At 41.5% G+C, this 24,027-nt stretch overlaps 1 protein-coding gene across 2 annotated transcripts in view; it reads left to right on the top strand.

Moving 5' to 3' along the window:
- The window catches only part of LOC143788614 (dimethylaniline monooxygenase [N-oxide-forming] 2-like), an 82,885-nt gene that overhangs the window by 499 nt on the left and 58,359 nt on the right, over window positions 1–24,027 (top strand). Inside the window, exons 1-2 of one of the 2 annotated variants that reach the window (XM_077278413.1) lie at window positions 1,802–2,030; window positions 4,849–4,985. In XM_077278413.1, coding sequence (XP_077134528.1) covers window positions 2,024–2,030; window positions 4,849–4,985 — 144 coding nt within the window. In that variant the 5' untranslated portion in view covers window positions 1,802–2,023. Of the gene's footprint in view, window positions 1–1,801; window positions 2,031–4,848; window positions 4,986–24,027 lie in introns of those variants that run through there. The other variant, XM_077278414.1, reaches the window with a different exon arrangement.

Raw genomic sequence — 24,027 nt, 5'->3', positions numbered from 1 at the left:
TACTGCTCCACTGTCTATTCTATTTTTTTGTGCCATGCCCCCTTGGAAAGACCCCCCCAAAAAATAGGACTAAACTTAAAAGACCCATGTCTCTGGAGTCGATAGATTTAAGAAAAGAAAAACAAGCAAAGAAAAAATTAGAGCGCTCAGAGAAGTAGCAGGAATCTAAGGCTGCACACACACATTGAATATTTGGTCAGTATTTTACATCAGTGCTTGTAAGTTGTAAGCCAAAGCCTAAAATACATTTTACTGGTTTAACTGATGAGAGGTTAGAATATATTTTCTATTTTAGTTTTGTAATAAAAAAAAAAAATGAAAGACCTTCCCATTTTATTTGTACAAATACTTGATAAACTTTTCTATTAAAAATGTTTCTCATCTAATGTGTCACTACTTAGATCCTGAATATCAGATAAGTGAGGGTCCAGCAACTAGCTCCACCATGGGCCAGGTGCACACGACCATATTTTTGGTCTGAGTGCGCATACAACAAAACATGCGACTAATGTTATTCTATGCGGCTTTGCACATGTTCAATTTGATCCACTATTCGGATGAAATGTAGTCATGCAATTATATGAGTGTGTGCAAATCATTGGACTGCCAGTGCAGTCCGATTTCCGCGCGCTGACACAACAGGGAAGATGAATACATTTTGTTCACAGTGTGCTCAGATTCTCTTATCCATTGTCATCACATCTTTTCATTGATAATCCATGGCGAAGAGATGTTATTAACCTCTTAATGACCAGGCCTGAATGGACCTTAATAATTTAGATAATTTTTTTCATTTTTGTTTGCTTCTCCTTTATTAGCCAGTCATTTTGAAGAATATTTCTTTTGAAAACAATGTGTAAATGACATAGAAAATTGCTCTATATAAAAGCTCATGTCAAAAATTGTATTGCAATCTGATAGCAATCGCACTGCATGTGAATCGGATGCAAGGTGTGAAAAATCGGATCGTACTCGCATGACACTTGTGCGACTCTAGGCAGGGAGACTCGGTCTGATTTTTCATACGTTAAGGGCTCATACTCACTTGCGAGCAAAACGGACGAGTGCAATCCGATAAAAAAAATAAAAAAAAATTGATTGCACTCGGACCAATGTTATTCAATAGGTGACAACTCATTTGCAATTTTTTTCTGAGAAAAAAAATCGCAGCATGCTGCGATTTGCTGCAAGTCTCGCCAATGCAAGTCAATGGGTGCAATAAAAAAACGCACGGAATACGGATCATACATTTTCCGTCCGTTTTTTACAGATACCTTAAACATTCTGTGGCATAGAACACTGTAAATGGTCCTGTAAATGATTGTAAAAAAAATAGTCGCAGAGAAAAAAAAACGCATTGCATAAGGATGTCATACGGATGTAAAGCGGATGGTGCGATTAAAAATCGCATTGAACTAGCATGACAATCGCATAGTTTTCATCCAACTTTTTTGGTCCAGATTACGGACCGTTTTTTTTTTCTAGAAAGTGAGTATGAGCCCTAAGTGTGACTCCAGCCTTAGACTGGCCACGGGTCTCCAGACCCAACCGTGACAGCGTCATGCATTTCTATGAGCCAATCACACTTGGGTCAGGAAAGTCACAACCAGGACAATCTCAGACTGATTTGCACCGACACCTGAATGACCCTTATCTGAGTGCATTTCTAATGTTAGGCAACCACACCCCTCCTGAATCCCAGGTATGTAATTAGTTGCTCATTATTATTTTGCTCCTGTGCTAAAAGGTGGAGGCTGTATACATTCTATAATAGAAAGGGATTTTATCCACATATTGGTGAGGATGCCTTTTTTTTTTTTTATCTATTATTTATTATCATGTGTTTTATGTCCTTTTCAGTTAACTTTTTTTTTGTTGCAAAGTAATTAAAGAAGACATTCTATTCATTAAAAAAATCCACCAATAGATAGATTTCAACCTGTCATATATTGCCCTCGCCTGTGGTTTTTTTTTTTTTCTTTTCCCCCTTCCCCCCCATTTTACTTTGCTAGGTAATTCAATCATGACAGGTGAGTAACAATATTGAGGTTTTCCAATTTTCTATGGTTACTTGGTAAACTAGTCTATGTAGAGACCCATAAGCCAGGCAAGGGATATAATATAAACCCTCTTCCAGTTGGCTAATATATTCTCCATACATTCACCAAATAATTTTTCTACCAATACTCTTATTGGGGTCATTCTGATTTAGAGGCTGTATAGATTATAGACCAAAAACATATGTCCTGTGCTTTAAAAAAAATTCTGTTATCTGAGCAGAAATATCTATTGAAAAGGTCTGTTGTATAATTAGGCTGCGTTCTCACCGGGAGCTTTTCATGTTGCACATGATCTGCACCTAAGTAAATTTTAGATACTTGCATTTTTTTCGTTTTTTTTTTTTTTGATGCTGTGTTGTTTTTCTCTTATGCACCAAGTTTACTCGTTCATTATTTGGCAGCCAAAACCAGGAGTGGGTGATAAATACAGAAGTGGTGACGTGTTTCTATTATACTTTTCCTCTGTTCCTGTCCCGATTTTGGTTTACAAATACTGATGTAAAAAACTGAAAGTGTGAACATGGCTTAGTATGCGATGTTTTAAACAAACCTGCTTTATTTTTGATACTTCATGGTGTTTGGCTTTGATGAACCTTTTTCGATAGTCATATGCGGATTACACAAGTTTTTGATGCATTTCCATTTTTTTTTTTTTTTGCGTCTAATGTTGATCTGTGGGAAAAATATACACCTTAAGCTCAATGTATGTGGAAGGAAAATCGACATGTTTTGGATTTGTCAGTTCAGTTTACACAGAGGGGAAAGGAGGGAAACAAATGGGCGTGAGATTTCCATAAATCTAATCCACTTTGTTGGAACTGTAAGAACTCATTGTGAGCAATTAACGTATCCTTATTGAATTGTGAAGTGCTGAGAACGTGTTGGTTCTTTAGAAATAAAATATTATAAATTGCATTGTTACCTTATACCTGCATGTTCTCACTCGCTCTCGCTGTATGGAGAGGACTCCAGCACTAAGCCCGCATCATTCAGTGTTACTTAGCTGGAACCAGACCGTAACTGCAGGTATCTCCTATCACATCAGTTTAACCTTTTAAGTGCTGATGGCAAGCATGACGATAGATTTTATAACGCTTAAAAAATGGTGGCCTTCAGTGTCGTGCGCTACATAATCACAGGGGTGCCAACTGGTTGCCGTGACAGCTGGGGCCTTTTGATGGCCTACGTGTCTGTGATGTGGGATCTGATGGCGCCCAGGTTGTGGCTGTATTTCATTGTAGATGGTTCATTTGTCAGTACACTGCAACATAAATAATGTCGGGTTCAAATCTTCTGTAAAAATGCAAATATTTTTTAACATGTAAAATAACAAATTAGATAAAAAGTTGTGTATTTGGTATTGCTGTTTGCATAAAACTAACAACATATAAAAATATTTAGTATATGGTGAAAGGCGGGAAAAACTAAAATTGTAATGCCAACAACTTGTAATCTCTGCCATGCTCCTTTTTTAAGGCCACATTCATATGTAGAGTTTTTTTACCTCAGTATTTGTAAGCCAAAACTAGGAGTGGGTAATGCTCGTTCACAAGACATTTTTATCTCCTTTAGGCCACAAACACACGTTCAGTAATTTACCTCAGTATTTGTAGGCCAAAACCAGGTGAGGAACAATCCGAGGAAACATAATAGAAACCCATCACGGCTTCTGTAGATTTTACCCACTCCGAGATGGGCTCGTTCACACATCTGATTTTCTCATGCGTGCGGTCTGTGCTTTGATGGATAACACTTGTACCTACTGTATAATATTTTACGGGGCTGTGCACATTTTTTGGGGTTTTTTTTTTTCAATCTCCACAAACAAGAGAAACTGATACTTGGGCCAAAATATTGTCTGTTTTTCTCTCACGCAGATAGTACTGATATCTGAATGAGCCCTAGGGGTATGGTCACTCAGTTTTGTTTTGTTTTTGTTTGTTTGTTTTTTCAGGAGGTTTTGGGGCATAAGGTCTCCAAAAAAAACAACTAGTAGTTCAAAATCCATAATTTTTTTTTTTTTTAATGATTTGAAGATATTTTGCAAAAAAAAAACGTTCCCGAAGAAATCTGAAACCATAAGTTAATTAAACTCTCCAATCATCACAATCATGCATTATGAACTGTTTGTGATATTTTTGGAGCATTTTTTTCTCCAAGAACTTCTTTCTGAGGAAAAAAAAGTAGTAAACAAACCCATAGGCTATGTGACTACTATCAGGAACCAGCAGCGTTTTGGATGCAGCACATTTTCACTGCGTCCAATACATTCTGTTGTAGAGACTAGCTTTTCCGCAAAAGAAATTGACATTCTGCGGATCTGAATTACAAGCGGCATGCCCCTCTTGGCGGGTGCACATACACGCGCATTGGACATGACATTTCTAGAAATCCCATCCACTATGCGTACTTATGCTGCAGCCAGATATTACAGCAGAGTCAAAACCGCAGCAAATCCTGAATGTGGGAACGTCCCCTAAGGCTTTGTTCATCAGTATTTTGCACCTGTGCCCCTTCCGCATTTTATCACCTCTTTTCATTATTGGCATTTTAAAGGAAGCCTTTATTCGGTGTGCCTATTTTTTGTTTTTTTAAAAAATAAAAAATTCCAACCCAAGCATATTTTGGTTTTAACCCCTGTCTCTTGAATGTGTTTATTAAAAATGGCCATATCTATCACTAGGTTTGTTATTTATTTATTTTTTGTAGTTATGTACAATATTCCTTCAAAAGAATAAATATGACTATTAACTTTTTTTTTTTTCTGTTCTGCGCTTTTCTTTTTAAGTTGCCTTAAATATGAAGGTTGCTGTAATTGGAGCAGGTGCAAGCGGCTTGCCGTCCATTAAATGCTGCCTGGATGAAGGGTTGGAACCCACCTGCTTTGAAAGGAGCGATGATATCGGGGGGCTGTGGAAGTTTACTGTAAGTAGTGATAGGCTGTTAATTTTTACAATTTGATTTCCTAGACCTTTTACCTTTTTAATTTATACATGTATGTTCCCTATCTCTGCTAACACTTCTACACTACTATTTAGGTTTTATTTGCTTTTTTGTTTTGTCTAACTGTACCCCCCGTTGATGTGATATGTTATCCGTGCTCTCTGTAGCAGCAGTGTGGTATTAAGAAGGAATAATGAAGAGACGCATGCAAAAAAAGTGCTCTCAGCCTGCAATCTACAGTAGTTTCTGTGGGAGAGTTCTTTCGCATGATGCCTACATTTCTAACTAATTATCCTAAAAACAACCTATGGCCTCATTCAAACACGTATGTAAAAAAAAAATGGTACCGGTGTCAATGAGTGATATGATCAGTGTGCCATCCGTGTCCATTTTTACAGTCAGTGTTTCTTCATGCATAGATAAAGAAATGGATAAATTGCAAAGCTTTTTCTATCTTTTGCAATGTTGGATATGTAGAGCACACAGATGACATGTGTGTGCTGTACGTGTTTTGCATGGACCCATAGACTTGTATTGGCCATTGTCATCCTTTCTGCCAGAAGAAAAAAATGGATACGTCTCAATTTGTTTTGCACGACCACGCGGTCCGTGGAAAAAGACCTGTGAATAGCACCATAAATTATAATGGGTACATGTGGTATCAGTGAAAAATGTTGCAAAACATATATGTAGCGCTTAAGGGGGAATCTTAATGTAGGATCAACCCTCCTAAGCCTTATATATGGGCATGCAGATCACATGAAGCTGAATAAAATGGCATCATGATATCTGAAATCCGATGTCTTATTCCAGAGAAATACATATTTTTCTTAATGTGTGAATCAGCTGTTAAGATCTATGGGCTGGACATAGATCTCCCTGAGAATCTGCCTCCAGAGATTATTATAAAAGAAAGGAGGAGTTACCAGTATGAGACATGTAATGACTGACAATATGCTTTTCTGATGTATGTGGCCTGCCTGTAGATCTTAACAGTTTAAATCACGCTGTGAATCACTGACAGCAGAATTTAATACACTCCGATCGGAATCCTGCCAATCGGAGCCTCTGTCATGTGATCTTGGGTGCCAATGGTTGTCATGACAGTCGGGGGTCTGTTGATGACCCACGTCCTGTCATCATTATGATCCTCCTGGCTTCTGGCCGACATTCTTAAGAGATTGTGATTTCTGCTATACATAGCGGTGCTGAAGCAGTACTTTTTGTTTGGCCGCTGCAACATTGCAATAAGAGGTGATCAAAACATAGTATCTACCCGAAAATGGTATAAGTAAAAATGCTAACTCAGGGCGCAAAAATTAGCTCTCATCCAGCCCCATATCCCAAACAATGAAAATGGCAACAAAAGCAAAAAAAAAAACATTTTCTCACCACTTACATATAGCTAAATATAGTGAACCTGGTACAAAAAAAAACAAACAAACTTTGTGTAACTTCACCGCACTTGGAATTTTTTTTCTTGTTTTTCAATACACTGTGTGGTAGAGTTAATGATGTAATTCAAAAGTACAACTTGTCCAGCAACAAACAGGCCCTCATACAGCTATATTGACAGAAAAATAAAAGATGTGGTTCTAGGAAAAAGGGGAGGAAAAAAATAGAAAATAGATTAAGGTTGCGTAGTTACTACATTATGCAAACAAACCAGTTAGCATGGTTTCTTACCTTGATACTGTGCATGAGACTGTAGGTATCGTGAACAAAAACTTTGAACATGAGTGAAGACTGGCACCAGATGGCATAAAATCAGACCAACGTGGTCTTTACTAACCAAAACAATACTTTAAAAACAATCCACTAAAAAATGAGAAAATATTAATCCATTAAATACACAATGTAAAAACAAAAAAAGTACATTGATTTGTGTGCTGCCACTCTGTGACAGATTCAAATGTATTTACATTATTGTTTTTTCTGTTTTTCCCTAGTTGTTCTGAAAATGCATTCAGTTTGTATTGTGTTCTTACTTGTTATGATTTGCTGCCACCCAGTGGTCATCTTGGTGTTCTACATGTATATGTGTATATGTTAATGACCTGGGTGGAGACCTTGCTTGCCCGGTTAGAACCAGTTCTTCTTCCTGTCTGCATTCTGTAATTGTGGAACATTGATGGAAGTCATACTTTCTGACCTGGCAAAGGAATTGTCTTTTTACCTAGCGGACCGTGATTTGCTTCAAGGCAAAATAAACTGTCAAGTAATCTACTCCCTGACTCCTTGTCTTGTGGATACAGAGGTACTAGAAGAATTCAGGTACGATTTGAGTAATATCTGCATGCAGTTTTCTCACACATGGCAACGTTCTCATGAGGCTGAGCATAAGACAGTCCATACGTGAGGGGCGCGTGACAGAATAGTAAAAAGACAGCTCAGTATATTCAGGAAGAAAGCTTTGTGTGAAGATTCCTCAGCACTACATAGTGTGTGTGTCATAAGCTGCCGGAAGCCTCAGCAGCCCAGCACAAATCAGAGACTGTAATATGTAATAGGACACCTGCCTGTGTGTGCCTCATCCTGCAGCCGCATGGTGCCCACAACTGTTCAAGACACAATCCGAACCCATCTGCCCTCAATTAAGTGATAATCCGATCCGATTTGTCATACAATCTGCTTATCTATGAGTGACTGTGACTTATCATCCACCATTTGTGAGAGCACATGTTGAAATCACAGCTTGCTGCCATCTACAGTCCGCGCCATCCGCCACGCGCTCAAAGAGATCTTGATTAATCATAGACTGTATTCCTTTCTTGCATCATCTAAAGCCCTGCTTTCTGCCTCAAAAAAGATTTAAAGTGACAGTACATCTTTATTGCAAAGTGAAGGAAAATGTCTGATATAAGCTCGCCTGCCGATGCAGTGACAGTGATGGACATTCCTGTGTGCACAGAAGTCACAGAGAGTGCAGATGCAGCCACAAAACCTAAAAGGGCACTCCACCCATCCACAAAGGCAGTGGAAAGTTACATGTGCACAAAAAGTGAATATGAAAGCAACTTAAGTGAACTGTGGGAAAGAGTCTCCCAATGCATCTCAGCTTTCCCTCACGGTGATGATACAGCAGAATTAACAGCGTTCATTAACCGTTTATCTGCCAAGCAGGAATCTTATGAGAGGCTTCTTACCAAGTATACCACCTTTCTGAAAAGTAGTAATGTTCCAGATGCCTCACTAACCCTTGCCCAAATGGAAGAACTGAGCCAGCAGAGGCAGGGGACAGTGGAAAACACCAAGGTTAAAGCAGACCTCCGCATCGCCCATTTACAGGAGACCAGATCACACCGATCTGCTGCATCCAAGCAAACCATCAGGACAGCCAGATCATCACGGTCATGCAGAACTACTAGTTCCAGGAGGTCAGTCTTAAGTGACCAACTCATCCAAGCGCAAATAGCCGCTGCAGACTTAGAGGTGAGGAGTGCCTTCTCAAAGAAAGAAGCAGAAGCAGAGGCTGAAGCCAAACAAGCACAAGCAGAGGCCCAAGCCAAACAGGCAAAAGCAGAGGCTGAAGCCAAACAAGCACAAGCAGAGGCCCAAGCCAAACAGGCAAAAGCAGATGCCCTATTGAAAATCCTCCATACAGAAAAGGAAAAGGCCGCTGCCTTCGCTAAAGTAAAAGTCCTGGAACAAGCGTTGGGCCAGTGCACTAATACAGACTGTTTTCTCCCCACAGAGGAGGTTAGCACAGCTGATCGCACTGCTGAGTACGTGCTGAACCAATCAGCCTCCATGCCTCCTACCAGCGATCTCATGCAACCGCCTAAACCGGATGTCGCAGTGCCGCAGACACTGGCGCCACCTCCAATCCAATCTTTAAATGTGCCTACACACCAGCAGATCTCATCTGCAGCAGACCACAAGGTGAACACCAGCGCACCGCCACAGTTCAAGCTACAGCCACCAGTCACCACAGAGGTTAAACCGCAGCTCAACCCTTATGCTACGTCATTCCACCCTGGTACAGCTCAGCCTTACACGCCAAACGACTTACCCGTCCAAGAGGGACTACAAGTTTCAGCGGCAACAAGGAACGAGAGGTCAGATCTGTCTGACTTTGCCAGGTACATGATACGCAGGGAGCTGATCAAGGTTAGCCTCTCCAAGTTTGATGACTGTCCAGAGAACTTTAGGGCCTGGAAATCAACTTTCAAGGCTGCAATCGCAGATTTAAGCCTCACCGCCAAGGAAGAACTTGATCTACTCATCAACTGGCTTGGCCCAGAGTCTACCAATCGCATCAAACCGCTAAGGTCAGTGCACATGGATAACCCAGCTCCGGGTCTCGCTGCCGCCTGGAAAAGGCTTGAGGAGTCATATGGCAGCTCGGAGGTCATTGAGCGTGCCTTGCTCGACAGACTTAAGAACTTTCCTAGGATCCAGATGAGGGAAACTCGCAAGCTTCAGGATCTCAGCGATTTACTGACGGAACTCGAGTTTGCTAAGGCTGACCCACGCCTAACTGGACTGAGATATCTCGACAGTGCTCTTGGTGTGAACCCCATAGTAGCGAAACTACCACATGGCATACAGGAGAGATGGACAATACAAGGCTTCAAGTACAAGGAAGATTATGGTGTGTCTTTTCCCCCTTTCTCTTACCTTTGCAGGTTTGTCCAGAATCAAGCGCGGGTGAGAAATGACCCCAGTTTCGTCTACACCGATCCTGACATGTCAATGCCACCATCTGCCGCTAAGAGGTATGACAACACCACACCAAAACGCAGAGACATTAGAAGGACTGTATCCGTCAAGAAAACTGACATCCCTTCTGCCATGCCCCCTCCTGCTACATCAGTTCTCCCTGCCCCGAGGGAAAGGGATCCCAATAGAGAGTGCCCACTCCATGGCAAGTCTCACTCTCTTCATCACTGTAGGGGGTTTAAGGCAATGCCTCTGAGAGAGCGCAGAGAGTTGTTAAAGAAACATAGAATATGTTACAGGTGCTGCGCATCTACCAACCATATTGCCAAAGACTGTACGGTAGAAGTCAAATGTGCTGAGTGCAGTAGCAATAGACATGTAACAACCATGCACCTTGCCTTAGCTCCTGGAATTGCCCAGCATACCCCTGCCTCCAGTCCTGTACCAGTCCATGGCGGGGAGGGTGAGGGGCCAGTAGCTGCTAAAGCAACAGTCTCATCCTCTTGCACTGAAGTCTGTGGGGAGGGATCCGGTCCCAAATGCTGTGCCAAAATATGCTTAGCCAGTGTTTACCCAGAGGGGAAGCCAGAGGGGGCTGTCCGCATGTACGTTATGTTAGATGAACAAAGCAACAGGTCTCTAGCAAAACCCAAGTTCTTTGACATCTTTGGTATAAAGACACCGGCCACTCCCTACACTCTCAGGACCTGTTCCGGCCTGGTAGACACCACGGGCAGAAGGGCCAGCGGGTACATGATCTCTCCAATTAAGGGCACAAAGAGCTTTCCCTTACCTGCATTGATTGAGTGCAATGATATGCCAGATGAGAGAGAGGAAATACCCACACCTGAGGCCGCTTATCATCATCCCCACTTAAGGCACCTGGCCAGTGAGATCCCTCCCATGGACATGAATGCAGAAATACTAATCCTTCTTGGGAGAGACGTCCTTAGGATGCACAAGGTGCGCCAGCAGTGCAATGGTCCCGATAATGCCCCATATGCGCAGAGACTTGATTTAGGCTGGGTAATCGTAGGAGATGTGTGCCTGGACAGGATGCATCACGCAGACTGTGTGAGTTCCTTTAAGACTTATGTTCTAAGTAATGGCCGTCCTACCTGCTTCAGACCCTGTCCCTGTCATTACCAAGTGAAAGAGGGGCCTTCTGACATAGTGCAGACACCCGATGTCATTCCCACCCCTTATGATGACAGTTTGGGGGGACAGGTTTTCCGCACAACTCACGATGACAACAAGATAGCCTCATCAGTAGAAGACGAGGAGTTTGTCAATATTATGGACAGTGGGTTTGTCAAGGACAAGACCAGTCATTGGGTCGCACCCTTACCCTTTAAACTCAACAGGGCCAAACTCCCAAGCAACCGGGAACAAGCCTTATCCAGACTCAACTCCTTACAGCGCACTTTAAGCCACAAACCTCAGATGAAGGAACACTTTGTCACCTTTATGGGTAGGATATTCAGCAACAACCATGCCGAATCAGCCCCTCCACTACAAGTCAACGAGGAGTGCTGGTACCTGCCTTTCTTTGGGGTATACCACCCACGTAAGCCAAACCAAATAAGAGTAGTGTTTGACTCTAGCGCAAAGCACCACGGTACATCCCTTAATGACGTGCTCCTTACAGGTCCCAACCTCACCAATAACCTAGTGGGGGTGCTATTGAGGTTCAGAAAAGAGCGTGTAGCCATCACTGCTGACATTGAACAAATGTTTCATTGCTTTATTGTGCAAGAGGATCATAGGAACTTCCTCAGGTTTCTGTGGCATCGTGACAATGACACCAGTAAGGAGGTAATCGAGTACCGTATGAGAGTACATGTGTTTGGTAACAGCCCTTCACCTGCCGTAGCTACCTATGGGTTGCGCAGGACTGCATCTGAAGGAGGGGCAGAATACGGGGCAGATGCTCAGCGCTTTGTGGAGAGAGACTTTTATGTTGATGATGCACTGAAGTCCCTGCCCACTGAAGGGGAAGCCATTGATCTGTTGAAAAGAACCCAGAGTATGCTGTCCAAGGCTTGTTTAAGACTGCACAAAATTGCCTCCAATAGCGCAGAGGTCATGAAAGCCTTTCAACCTAGTGACCATGCTCCAGGTTTTAAAGACTTAAACCTAGGGTCAGATTTGCCACCTGTGCAGATGAGCCTAGGCCTGAAATGGGACTTGTCAACAGACTCCTTTGGGTTTCAGGTCAGCTGTGCCAACAAGTCATTTACGAAAAGAGGTGTCCTTTCAGTAGTCAATAGCCTCTATGATCCCATGGGATTTGTTGCCCCCATCACCATTCGGGGTAAATTCCTATTAAGGCAGCTTTCAGAGACTGTGAAAGATTGGGATGAACCGCTGCCTGACAGTAAGCTTAAAAAATGGGAATCCTGGAAGCAGTCCCTTCAAGCCTTAGAAGGGGTTAATGTGTTAAGACGCTATGTACCAATACCTCTTGCCTCAAGTAAAAGAACTGAGATACATGTGTTTTCTGACGCATCCACTGAGGCCATAGCAGCAGTTGCCTATCTAAGGATTACAGATTCTTCAGACAAAAACCATATTGGGTTCCTGTTCGGCAAGGCTAAGCTAGCCCCCAAACCCGATCATACAATACCTAGACTTGAACTTTGTGGGGCAGTGCTGGCCGTGGAGATGGCAGACTTTGTGCAGCAGGAGCTAGATGTCAATGTGGACAATGTTAAGTTTTATACAGACAGCAAGGTCGTCCTTGGTTACATTTACAATCAAACCAAGCGCTTCTATGTGTATGTACATAACCGTGTGACAAGAATCAGGAAATCTTCTAAGCCTGAACATTGGAGCTACGTTTCGTCTGAACTTATCCTGCTGATCTCGCTACCAGGGCAATATCTGCCAGTGCCCTAGTGAAATCTGCCTGGTTAACAGGCCCATCATTCTTGCTGGACAAGGAGGAAGAGTCAATTCAGGACAACTTCTTCAGTCTCCAGAATCCCAACAGCGATCCTGAGATCCATCAAGAAGTCAAGACTTATAAAACCAGAGCAGGACAGGACCGCCAGCACTTTGAATGCTTCTCGAGCTGGACGAGGCTTGTACGAGCTATTGCAAGAGAAATAGCCCCTTTTCAACTTAATCAGTTCACGGCGGGAGTTATCCTGTGGTCGCTGGGAACTCTTGGATTTGCTACCCTGTGGATTACAGTTACACTGTGGATTACAGTTACACTTTGGATTACAGTTTGCTGTTCTTTTTTCTTGAGGCCTTGGCCAGGAGGCAGCCTCCCACCTTCATTATAATTTGTTCCTGTTTTACATTTTTGCCCTTTTTTTTTTATGAACAAGGACTACAACTGTTCTTTTTGCATATTGTGTCTATTAAAAGTGCATCTATTCATGCCTTTCCCTTGCAGCTATTCCATGGACTTTGGGCATTTTCCAATGCAGTTAATAAAGGAGTAAAATCCCTTGGATTTTAGGCGAGGAGTGTGCTGCCACTCTGTGACAGATTCAAATGTATTTACATTATTGTTTTTTCTGTTTTTCCCTAGTTGTTCTGAAAATGCATTCAGTTTGTATTGTGTTCTTACTTGTTATGATTTGCTGCCACCCAGTGGTCATCTTGGTGTTCTACATGTATATGTGTATATGTTAATGACCTGGGTGGAGACCTTGCTTGCCCGGTTAGAACCAGTTCTTCTTCCTGTCTGCATTCTGTAATTGTGGAACATTGATGGAAGTCATACTTTCTGACCTGGCAAAGGAATTGTCTTTTTACCTAGCGGACCGTGATTTGCTTCAAGGCAAAATAAACTGTCAAGTAATCTACTCCCTGACTCCTTGTCTTGTGGATACAGAGGTACTAGAAGAATTCAGGTACGATTTGAGTAATATCTGCATGCAGTTTTCTCACACATGGCAACGTTCTCATGAGGCTGAGCATAAGACAGTCCATACGTGAGGGGCGCGTGACAGAATAATTTGGTATTGCTGCTTTTGGAACGAACAGACCTATGAAACGATTTCTCTGGTTAGCCTCTTCAGTGAAAATAAATAAATGAAAAATGAGGCAAAAAAATGATGCTTCATCATACCACTGAACAAGAAGTGGAGTAAAACTCTTTCAAAGTTGAATTGAAATAAAATGGTATAGCTGAAAACGTAATCTTGTCCTGCAAAAAGCAAGCTGGCTTACAGCTCCATGAGCAGAAAAAGGTTATATCTCTCAGAATAGAGATACAAAATTTTTTCTACAAGTTTGCGTAAAAACGCCAAAACATAAAAAAAAATACAGGGTGGGCCATTTATATGGATACACCTGGGTGGACCATTTATAAAGTTGCATTAAAAAATGCCGACTTCAAAATGGCCTCCATGGTCACCACCCATCTTGAAAAGTTTTCCCCCTCCCATATACTAATGTGCCACAAACAGAAAGTTGATATCACCAACCATTCCCATTTTATTTAGGTGGATCCATATACATGGCCCACCCAGGTGTATCCATATAAATGGCCCACCCTGTATAAATGGGGTATCGCTATAAAACCTACAATTTCTCCGCACTTGGAATTTTTTTTCTTGTTTTTCAATACACTATGTGGTAGAGTTAATGATGTAATTCAAAAGTACAACTTGTCCAGCAACAAACAGGCCCTCATACAGCTATATTGAGAGAAAAATAAAAGATGTGGTTCTAGGAAGAAGAGGAGGAAAAAAAATAGAAAATAGATTAAGGTTACGTAGTTACTACATTATGCAAACAAACCAGTTAGCATGGTTTGTTACCTTGCTACTGTGCATGAGACTGTAGTTATCGTGAACAAAAACTTTGAACAGGAGTGAAGACTGGCACCAGATGGCATAAAATCAGACCAACGTGGCCTTTACTAACCGCTTTGTGCTACTGAACCTTTGAATATTACTGATTAATAGAAGATCATTGTGTTCACGATTATAGGCTTTCAGTATAGACTAAATCGCCTAAACGGACCTTTTTTAGCTTTTTTTTTTTTTTCAATGTACAATAATCCTACTGCTTCTATTTGGTTATTGAAAAATAAAAAAAGGTGGTGTTTTAACCCCTTTCCGCATGCTCAGTATATGTACATATACTTCCCGACGATCGCTAAGCGTCGCTGCAACTAGATGCAGGTGTCTGCTCTATATGAGAGCTGATACCCTGTAGCAATACCCATGATTGGTGCTAGCAACGATTGCGGATAGGATATTCAAGATGCCAGAATTTCTTGAAGATCCTTCACGGGTCAAGTGCCATCTGCAGCCTAACTTACTATATGTGTTGTGCATACTCCAAACGTATAAAGGTGACAATTTTACCTTGCAGTAAACTAATTGTTTTGGTAACTGCACTATTGCGCACCTCTCTTTACTGTTTCTAGCACTGATTATGGGCATTTGACCCTTCTGATGCTATTGTCAATAGTGAAAGTGACGTCAAAGGGCATCGCAGAGGGAGGGAGCTCCCTCTCTGCTCCCATCAGCACAACACGATTGCATTGTCCATGGTGACCCCGTGCCGAGAGATGGCCACAGGGTCACCCAATGACCGTGACCTATATGGAGCAGGAGCTGACACATCTTCTGTGTGCGAGGCGCTGATCTAATGCTTTATTGGCTCAGCAATCAGTCAGTGGAAAGTTGATGTCCTAAACTAGAACAGGATAAAAAAATTAACAATACTTTAACCCCTTTCTGACATCTGACGTACTATCCCGTCGAGGTGGGGTGGGCCCGTATGACCACCAACGGGATAGTACGTCATACGAGATCGGCCGCGCTCACGGGGGGAGGGCGGCCGGGTGTCAGCTGCATATCGCAGCTGACATCCGGCACTATGTGCCAGGAGTGGTCACGGACCGCCCCCGGCACATTAAGCCCCGGCACACCGCGATCAAACATGATCGCGGTGTACCGGCGGTATAGGGAAGCATCGCGCAGGGAGGGGGCTCCCTGCGGGCTTGCCTGAGACCCCCGCAGCAACGCGATGTGATCGCGGTCCCCAGGAGAACTGGAAACTAACAGTGGGTAATTATCACCTTTAATTTTGACATGCAAACAGGCTATTGTATTCAATGTTACTAATGCTTTGTGACGGGCGGCTCATTGAATAAGCATTGAGCATGAAGTGTTAGTGTGATTTCTATCATTGAAGACTGAGTCGTTGCTGTTTTCATATGTATGTTGCAATAGCCTGTTTAATCTGGTTTTCCTCTGTGGACCTATGGTCAATTTCACTCACCTGGGTAGTTCACATTGTATGTACTTGATATGTAATATCCATTTTTAAATTGTAAAATTCTTTGGATTTAATAAATAGTTAATTTAGTAAACTCTTGGTTCTCCTGTTCATGTAATTTGCGCATGAGTAATTCTAAATAGTTGGATATTTTGATTTCACTGGTATTTTTCTAGCGATGTGATCGCGTTGCTCCGAGGGTCTCCTACCTCCCTCCTCGCCGCAGGTCCCGGATCCAAGATGGCCGCGGCATCCGGGTCCTGCAAGGAGGGAGGTGGCTTACCGAGTGCCTGCTCAGAGCAGGAGCCGACTGAACCCAGATAGAAGGTTGAATGCTGGGCGTCTAGCGCGGGCAGAGACCGCTCACTCCTAGCGTGCCCCGGCCGGAAGCAACGCCGGAGCAGTAGCGGTATGAAGGGGGGGGCGTGGCTAGGGTAGTGACGTCACAAGTTAGGCGGGTGCTTGTCAGGGTAACCAACCAACGCGTTTCGAAGGAGGTGCTCCTCCTTCGAAACGCGTTGGTTGGTTACCCTGACAAGCACCCGCCTAACTTGTGACGTCACTACCCTAGCCACGCCCCCCCCTTCATACCGCTACTGCTCCGGCGTTGCTTCCGGCCGGGGCACGCTAGGAGTGAGCGGTCTCTGCCCGCGCTAGACGCCCAGCATTCAACCTTCTATCTGGGTTCAGTCGGCTCCGGATCTCCCTGAAGGCTCAGCTCGGCTCAGCAGAAGGGATTTGGACATCTACTGATCTCCGTGACTATCCTCACGCCTACATCTAGTAAGTGTATGTGCATGTACATAAACTGTCTGCACCACGGACCTTCTCCGCTAAGCAGAGCACAATTGGCCCCGTTTTTTTCCCTCACAGCAGGCAGCGCTGTAGTGCACGCAGCGTTCTTTTTCCCATTAGCGCAGGTGAGGTATCGGTTTATTACATTATTTATTTATTTACTCTAGACAGGGTTCAGCACAGTCTGTCACCTCACCAGCAGCTTTACCTTCCCCTTCTCCTTTTGTTTGGACAGTGCAGCGCCAGTGTTTAACCTCTCTTTTTCAGATATAAATAACCATGGTACCGCTGAAAACGTCATCTTGTCCCGCAAAAAACGAGCCGCCATACAGCATCATCAGCAAAAAAGTTATAGTCCTGAGAATAAAGCGATACCAAAATAATTATTTTTTTTTATAAAATAGCTTTTATCGTATAAAAGCGCCAAAAATGATATAAATGAGGTATCGCTGTAATCGTACTGACACGAAGAATAAAACTGCTTTATCAATTTTACCAAACGCGGAACGGTATAAACGCCCCCCCCCCCCCCAAAAGAAATTCATGAATAGCTGGTTTTTGATAATTCTGCCTCACAAAAATCGGAGTAAAAAGCGATCAAAAAATGTAATGTGCCCGAAAATGTTACCAATAAAAACGTCAACTCGTCCCGTAAAAAACAAGACCTCACATGACTCTGTGGACTCAAATATGGAAAAATTATAGCTTTCAAAATGTGGTAACGCAAAAAATATTTTTTGCAATAAAAAGCGTCTTTCAGTGTGTGACGGCTGCCAATCATAAAAATCCGCTAAATAACCCACTATAAAAGTAGATCAAACCCCCCTTCATCACCCCCTTAGTTAGGGAAAAATAAAAAAATAAAAAAAATGTATTTATTTCCATTTTTCCATTAGGGTTAGGGCTATGGTTACGGCTATGGTTAGGGCTAGGGTTATTGCTAGGGTTAGGGTTATTGCTAGGGTTATTGCTAGGGCTAGGGTTAAGGCTACAGTTAGGGTTGGGGCTAAAGTTAGGGTTTGGATTACATTTACGGTTGGGAATAGGGTTGGGATTAGGGTTAGGGGTGTGTCAGGGTTAGGGGTGTGGTTAGGGTTACCGTTGGGATTAGGGTAAGGGGTGTGTTTGGATTAGGGTTTCAGTTATAATTGGGGGGTTTCCACTGTTTAGGCACATCAGGGGCTCTCCAAACGGGACATGGCATCCGATCTCAATTCCAGACAATTCTGCGTTGAAAAAGGAAAACAGTGCTCCTTCCCTTCAGAGCTCTCCCGTGTACCCAAACAGGGGTTTACCCCAACATATGGGGTATCGGCGTACTCGGGACACATTGGACAATATCTTTTGGGGTCCAATTTCTCCTGTTACCCTTGGGAAAATACAAAACTGGGGGCTAAAAAATAAGTTTTGTGGGAAAATTTTTTTTTTATTTTCACGGCTCTGCGTTGTAAACTGTAGTGAAACACTTGGGGGTTCAAAGTTTTCACAACACATCTAGATAAGTTCCTTGGGGGGTCTAATTTCCAATATGGGGTCACTTGTGGGGGGTTTCTACTGTTTAGGTACATCAGGGGCTCTGCAAATGCGACATGACGCCTGCAGACCAATCCATCTAAGTCTGCATTCCAAACGGCACTCCTTCCTTTCCGAGCTCTGCCATGCGCCCAAACAGTGGTTTACCCCCACATATGGGGTATCAGCGTACACAGGACAATTTGGGCAACAACTTTTGGGGTCCAATTTATCCTGTTACCCTTGTAAAAATACAAAGCTGGGGGCTAAAAAATCATTTCTGTGAAAAAAAAGAGGAATTTTTATTTTCACGGCTCTGCGTTATAAACTGTAGTGAAACACTTGGGGGTTCAAAGCTCTCAAAACACATCTAGATAAGTTCCTTAGGGGGTCTACTTTCCAAAATGGTGTCACTTGTGGGGGTTTTTAATGTTTAGGCACATCAGGGGCTCTCCAAACGCAACATGGCGTCCCATCTTAATTCCAGTCAATTTTGCATTGAAAAGTAAAATAGCGCTCCTTCCCTTCCGAGCTCTGCTATGCGCCCAAACAGTGGTTTACCCCCACATATGGGGTATCGTCGTACTCAGGACAAATTGCACAACAACTTTTGTGGTCTAATTTCTTTTCTTACCCTTGGGAAAATAAAAAAATGGGGGCAAAAAGATCATTTTTGTGAAAAAATATGATTTTTTATTTTTAAGGCTCTGGATTATAAACTTCTGTGAAGCACTTGTTGGGTCAAAGTGCTCAACACACATCTAGATAAGTTCCTTAAGGGGTCTACTTTCCAAAATGGTGTCAGTTGTGGGGGGTTTCAATGTTTAGGCACATCAGGGGCTCTCCAAACGCAACATGGCGTCCCATGTCAATTCCAGTCAATTTTGCATTGAAAAGTCAAATGGCGCTCCTTTCCTTCCGAGCTCTGCCATGCGCCCAAACAGTGGTTTACCCCCACATATGGGGTATCAGCGTACTCAGGACAAATTGTACAACAACTTTTGGGGTCCATTTTCTCCTGTTACCCTTGGTAAAATAAAACAAATTGGAGCTGAAATAAATTTTGTGTAAATAAAAATGAACATTTAACTTTTTTTCAAACATTCCAAAAATTCCTGTGAAACACCTGAAGGGTTAATACATTTCTTGAATCTGGTTTTGAGCACCTTGAGGGGTGCAGTTTTTATAATGGTGTCACACTTGGGTATTTTCTGTCATATAGACCCCTCAAAATGACTTCAAATGAGATGTGGTCCCTGAAAAAAAATGGTGTTGTAAAAATGAGAAATTGCTGGTCAATTTTTAACCCTCATAACTCAATAACAAAAAAAAAAATTTGGTTCCAAAATTGTGCTGATGTAAAGTAGACTTGTGGGAAATGTTACTTATTAAGTATTTTGTGTGACATATGTCTGTGATTTAAGGGCATAAAAATTCAAAGTTGGAAAATTGCGAAATTTTCACCAAATATCCGTTTTTTTAACAAATAAACGCAAGTTATATCGAAGAAATTTTACCACTGTCATGAAGTACAATATGTCACGAGAAAACAATGTCAGAATCGCCAAGATCCGTTGAAGCGTTCCAGAGTTATAACCTCATAAAGGGACAGTGGTCAGAATTGTAAAAATTGGCCTGGTCATTAACGTGCAAACCACCCTTGGGGGTGAAGGGGTTAAAAACAATCCACTAAAAATGAAAAAATATTAAGCCAATAAATACACAATGTGAAAACAAAAAAGTACATTGATTTGGTATTGCAGCTTTTGGAACGAACAGACCTATGAAACGGTCTCTCTGGATTGCCCCTTCAGTGAACACTGTAAAAAATAAATAAAAAATGAGGCAAAAAAATGATGCTTCATCATACCACTGAACAAAAAGTGGAGTAAAACTCTATTTCAAAGTTGAATTTAAATAAAATGGTATAGCTGAAAACGTAATCTTGTCCTGCAAAAAACAAGTTGGCTTTCAGCTCCGTCAGCAGAAAAAGGTTATAGCTCTCAGAATAGAGATACAAATTTTTTTCTACAAGTTTGAGTAAAAGCGCCAAAACATAAAAAGACAATACAGGGTTGGCCACCTGGGTGGGCTATTTATAAAGTTGCATTAAGTTGGCGACTTCGAAATGGCCACCATGGTCACCACCCATCTTGAAAAGTTTTCCCCCTCCCATATACTAATGTGTCACAAACAGAAAGTTGATATCACCAACCATTCCCATTTTATTTAGGTGGATCCATATACATGGCCCACCCAGGTGTATCCATATAAATGGCCCACCCTGTATTAATGGGGTATCACTATAATCCTACTGACTCAAAGAATAAAGCTGCTTTATCAATTTAACCGCACGTGGAATGGTATAGAAAAAAAATCCCGAGTTGCTTCATTTTGCTCATTCTGCCTCTCAAAAATTGGAATTAAAAGCGAACAAAATTTTGCATTTGTTCGAAAATGGTACCAATAAAACATCAACTTGTCCTGCAAAAAAAGCCCTCACATGATTGTCGCCCGAAATATGGAAAAATTATAGCTATAAAAATCCTCTTTAAGTGTGTGACAGGAGCCAAACATAAAAACGCATCGCTGTAATCGCATTGATTTGAAAAATAAAGTCGTCTAGTAACCTATACCACACGAGGAACAATGTAAAAACAAGTTCTTCACTTGCTGTTGATTTGTTCATTCTGCCTTGCAAAGATTGCAGTAAGGCTCAGCTCACATTTATCCTATGCTCTACGCTGAGCGCTTACACTGGGGATTCCATGTAAATCTCTGAAATACGTGGTTCAGTTGAAACCCCCAATGGCAGATGGTGACCCTGTAGATTCAATCTGACCTGTGATCGGGCAGTGTGCCTGTATCATTTATACATCATTCAAATAGGATCATATGACTTCAAAGAATTAAAGATGCTGTCTCCAGAAAAGAAACCCCTTTAAATCTATGTAGGCTAGAAGATGTTTTGCTGTGGATCTTGTCTAACTCACAATTATTACCTCCAACTGGTAGAAGATGTGCTTTTTTTATGGGAAATGTTCCATTGCATGCCAGACATTGTGGGAGTTTTTCTTACAGATCAGTTATCCTTCCTGCCTTTTTAGGCCGGGTTACACTGTTGTCTATGCTCTCAGGTGAGGGAATTGGGCCAATTATGCAAATGACACAAAAACTGTCCTGATTTTCTTGCATGAGAGAATTGTAGTACAGGTGCTAAGGAGAGAAATTTCTCCAAATCCTCCATTGCCGGGGTCCGTGGTAATTGCACTGCTTTCGGATGGCATCTGAGAGCAGTGGATGTTTCACATGCACCCATAGACTTGTATGGTTGAAATGTGATCTGATTCTCGATGTACTCTCAGCATGCTGATTTTTTTTTTTTTTTTTCTTCTGACTGATTTGGCATGAGAAAAAAAAATGCAGATGTGCCTTGCCCTATAGTATTACATTGGTCAGTCTGATTTAGGGCTTGTTTCCACTTGCGAGAAACACGTCTGTGGAAACCAAGCTCTGGCGCCGGCACTTTGGAGCGGAGCTGTGCAGCTCCATGTGTTCCTATGCGGCCGCAAGCTCCGCTCTGGAGTGCCGGCGCCACAGCTTGGTTTCCACATGCGAGACACGGAAGTGTTTCTCGCAAATGGAAACAAGCCCTTATACACTCGTGTGAGCGAGTCCTTTTGCCTTTTTCAAAAGGCATATTTTAATGATTTGTAATGTATTAGAACTGTCAAATGTAATGTAAATGATCTGTTTTCCCCAGTTATTAAATTATATTCTCAATGTAATTTCTTGCTTCACATAACTGTAATGAATTGATTTCATCCAACACAACTTTCACAGTCTAGGACATATGTTATTCTAAAGGAATCCCACATACTGCTATGTTGTGCGTGCTGAGCTTGTATGGTGGAACAAGATCCAACAAGCCAGTCTTGCTGACCTGTAGACTGTTTGCCACCATATGGTGCCTGTATGAGACAGCATTTTCTTGACAATGAGGGTTTTTAGTAAATTTGTGACATAAAATATATACATAAACATACTGACCAACTATGCAATTATTAAACTGTGCGTTGAATCAAGGAGTGTTGTTTCTTTTTTTGTAAAAAGTTATAACTTTATTAATACAGACAATACACACATTTACATAAAATAATGCCTCCGAACCGGAGGAAGCTGTCGCGAAACGCGCGTCGGGGTTTGGCAAGGTTTAGCGTGCCTTGTGTGGCTGCCAGCAGGGAACATCACGCACTCAGGTAATACGTATATATCTAGTTTTCATAGCCGACTCATTTGATATGGGCAGATCTATGTTGATAGCAATTTTTGGAGCATGCTGGTCTCACTAAAATTTGTTATATTGGGCTCTTGGAATCCATGAATATCTGCATGATCTTTGGTTGCACTAAATATAGTTGCGGTTCTAGTATTTATTCCAATTGTGCAATGGAATTGGTATAATCTCTGCATGGCTGTGAGCTGCAGTCTTATGGTTCATATTAATAGGGCAATTGAGTCTGCACAATAGGTTTGTACGCACTATGCTGAGTTGAGGTCTTATTGTGCATGCGGATAAGGAAATTGAGTCATTATAATTTCTATTCACGTTGAATTTATGGCATTTGCACAATATCATATAGTGCATATTATAGTTGAACGCATTTGACCTCGCAGATTGAGCGCTTATATTGTCTGCATTTAAAGATCAACATTTTGGGATGCAGTTTTCTGCACTCTTTACAAATTGCGTTTGTGGCATTAGGAAGGTTGCATTTTATGTTCATTTTTGAGATGTTGAGATATTTTCTCAGCATGCTCTATTGACAACTAACAAGAAATTATAATCGCTTTTAAAAGTGTTTGAGATTTTTTCTCAGCATGCTCTATTGACAACTAACAAGTAATTTAAGCATAGTGCTGGTGATGAATTGAACATATTTTTCTCTTTAGACTAGGCGCATTAGATGGTTCATATCAGAACATTAAAATGTTTCGGCTAATAAATGTAATATTCTATACGTGTTATAGATTATTCAGGTGATACCAGCAAGTTTTGCATTAATTAAGAAATGTTGGAATGTTTCCAGTTAGGGAATCCCAATTGAGGTATTTTCTTAGCATGCTTTAATTTAATTGAGATATTGTCAGTATGTGTTTTGAGATATTTTCTCAGCATGCTTTATGATTAACAATAGTTAATTAAACTGCTTTCAATGCTATTTAGTGCTTACCTGCTATTATTGTAAACTTTTTCCACGCTTACCTGCTATTGTATTTTTTTCTACGGTTCGGAGGCATTATTTTATGTAAATGTGTGTATTGTCTGTATTAATAAAGTTATAACTTTTTATAAAAAAAGAAACACTCCTTGATTCAACGCGCAGTTTAATAATTGCAGAGTTGGTCAGTATGTTCATATAGATTGAGTAGAGTGTCACCCATCCCGAGTGTGAGGTAATGGGTCTGGGTTATACACTGTGTTCCAAATTATTATGCAAATAATATTTCCTCATATTTTCTCTAAATTACCTATCTGAATTGCAGTCATTGTTATTTTCAAGTCATCTACTATTCTAGTATAATTGCAATGTTTTGGAACAAACTGCCTATGAAAACAGTATCTTTTTAAAAAAAATAAACACTCAAAATGCATGTTCCAAATTATTATGCACAGCAGAGTTTTCAACTTTTTTTTTTTTTTATGTTGAACAAAAAATGGTGAATTGTGAAGTTATAAGCATTATCAGCTTATTACAAAATGAATTCAAACAGTTTTCAAGTGAAAACCTTATTCTAGGTGATG

Source organism: Ranitomeya variabilis, chromosome 8 (assembly GCF_051348905.1).
Source record: "Ranitomeya variabilis isolate aRanVar5 chromosome 8, aRanVar5.hap1, whole genome shotgun sequence".
NCBI classification, from domain to species: domain Eukaryota; kingdom Metazoa; phylum Chordata; class Amphibia; order Anura; family Dendrobatidae; genus Ranitomeya; species Ranitomeya variabilis.
This window is presented reverse-complemented; position numbering and strand designations above follow the sequence as displayed.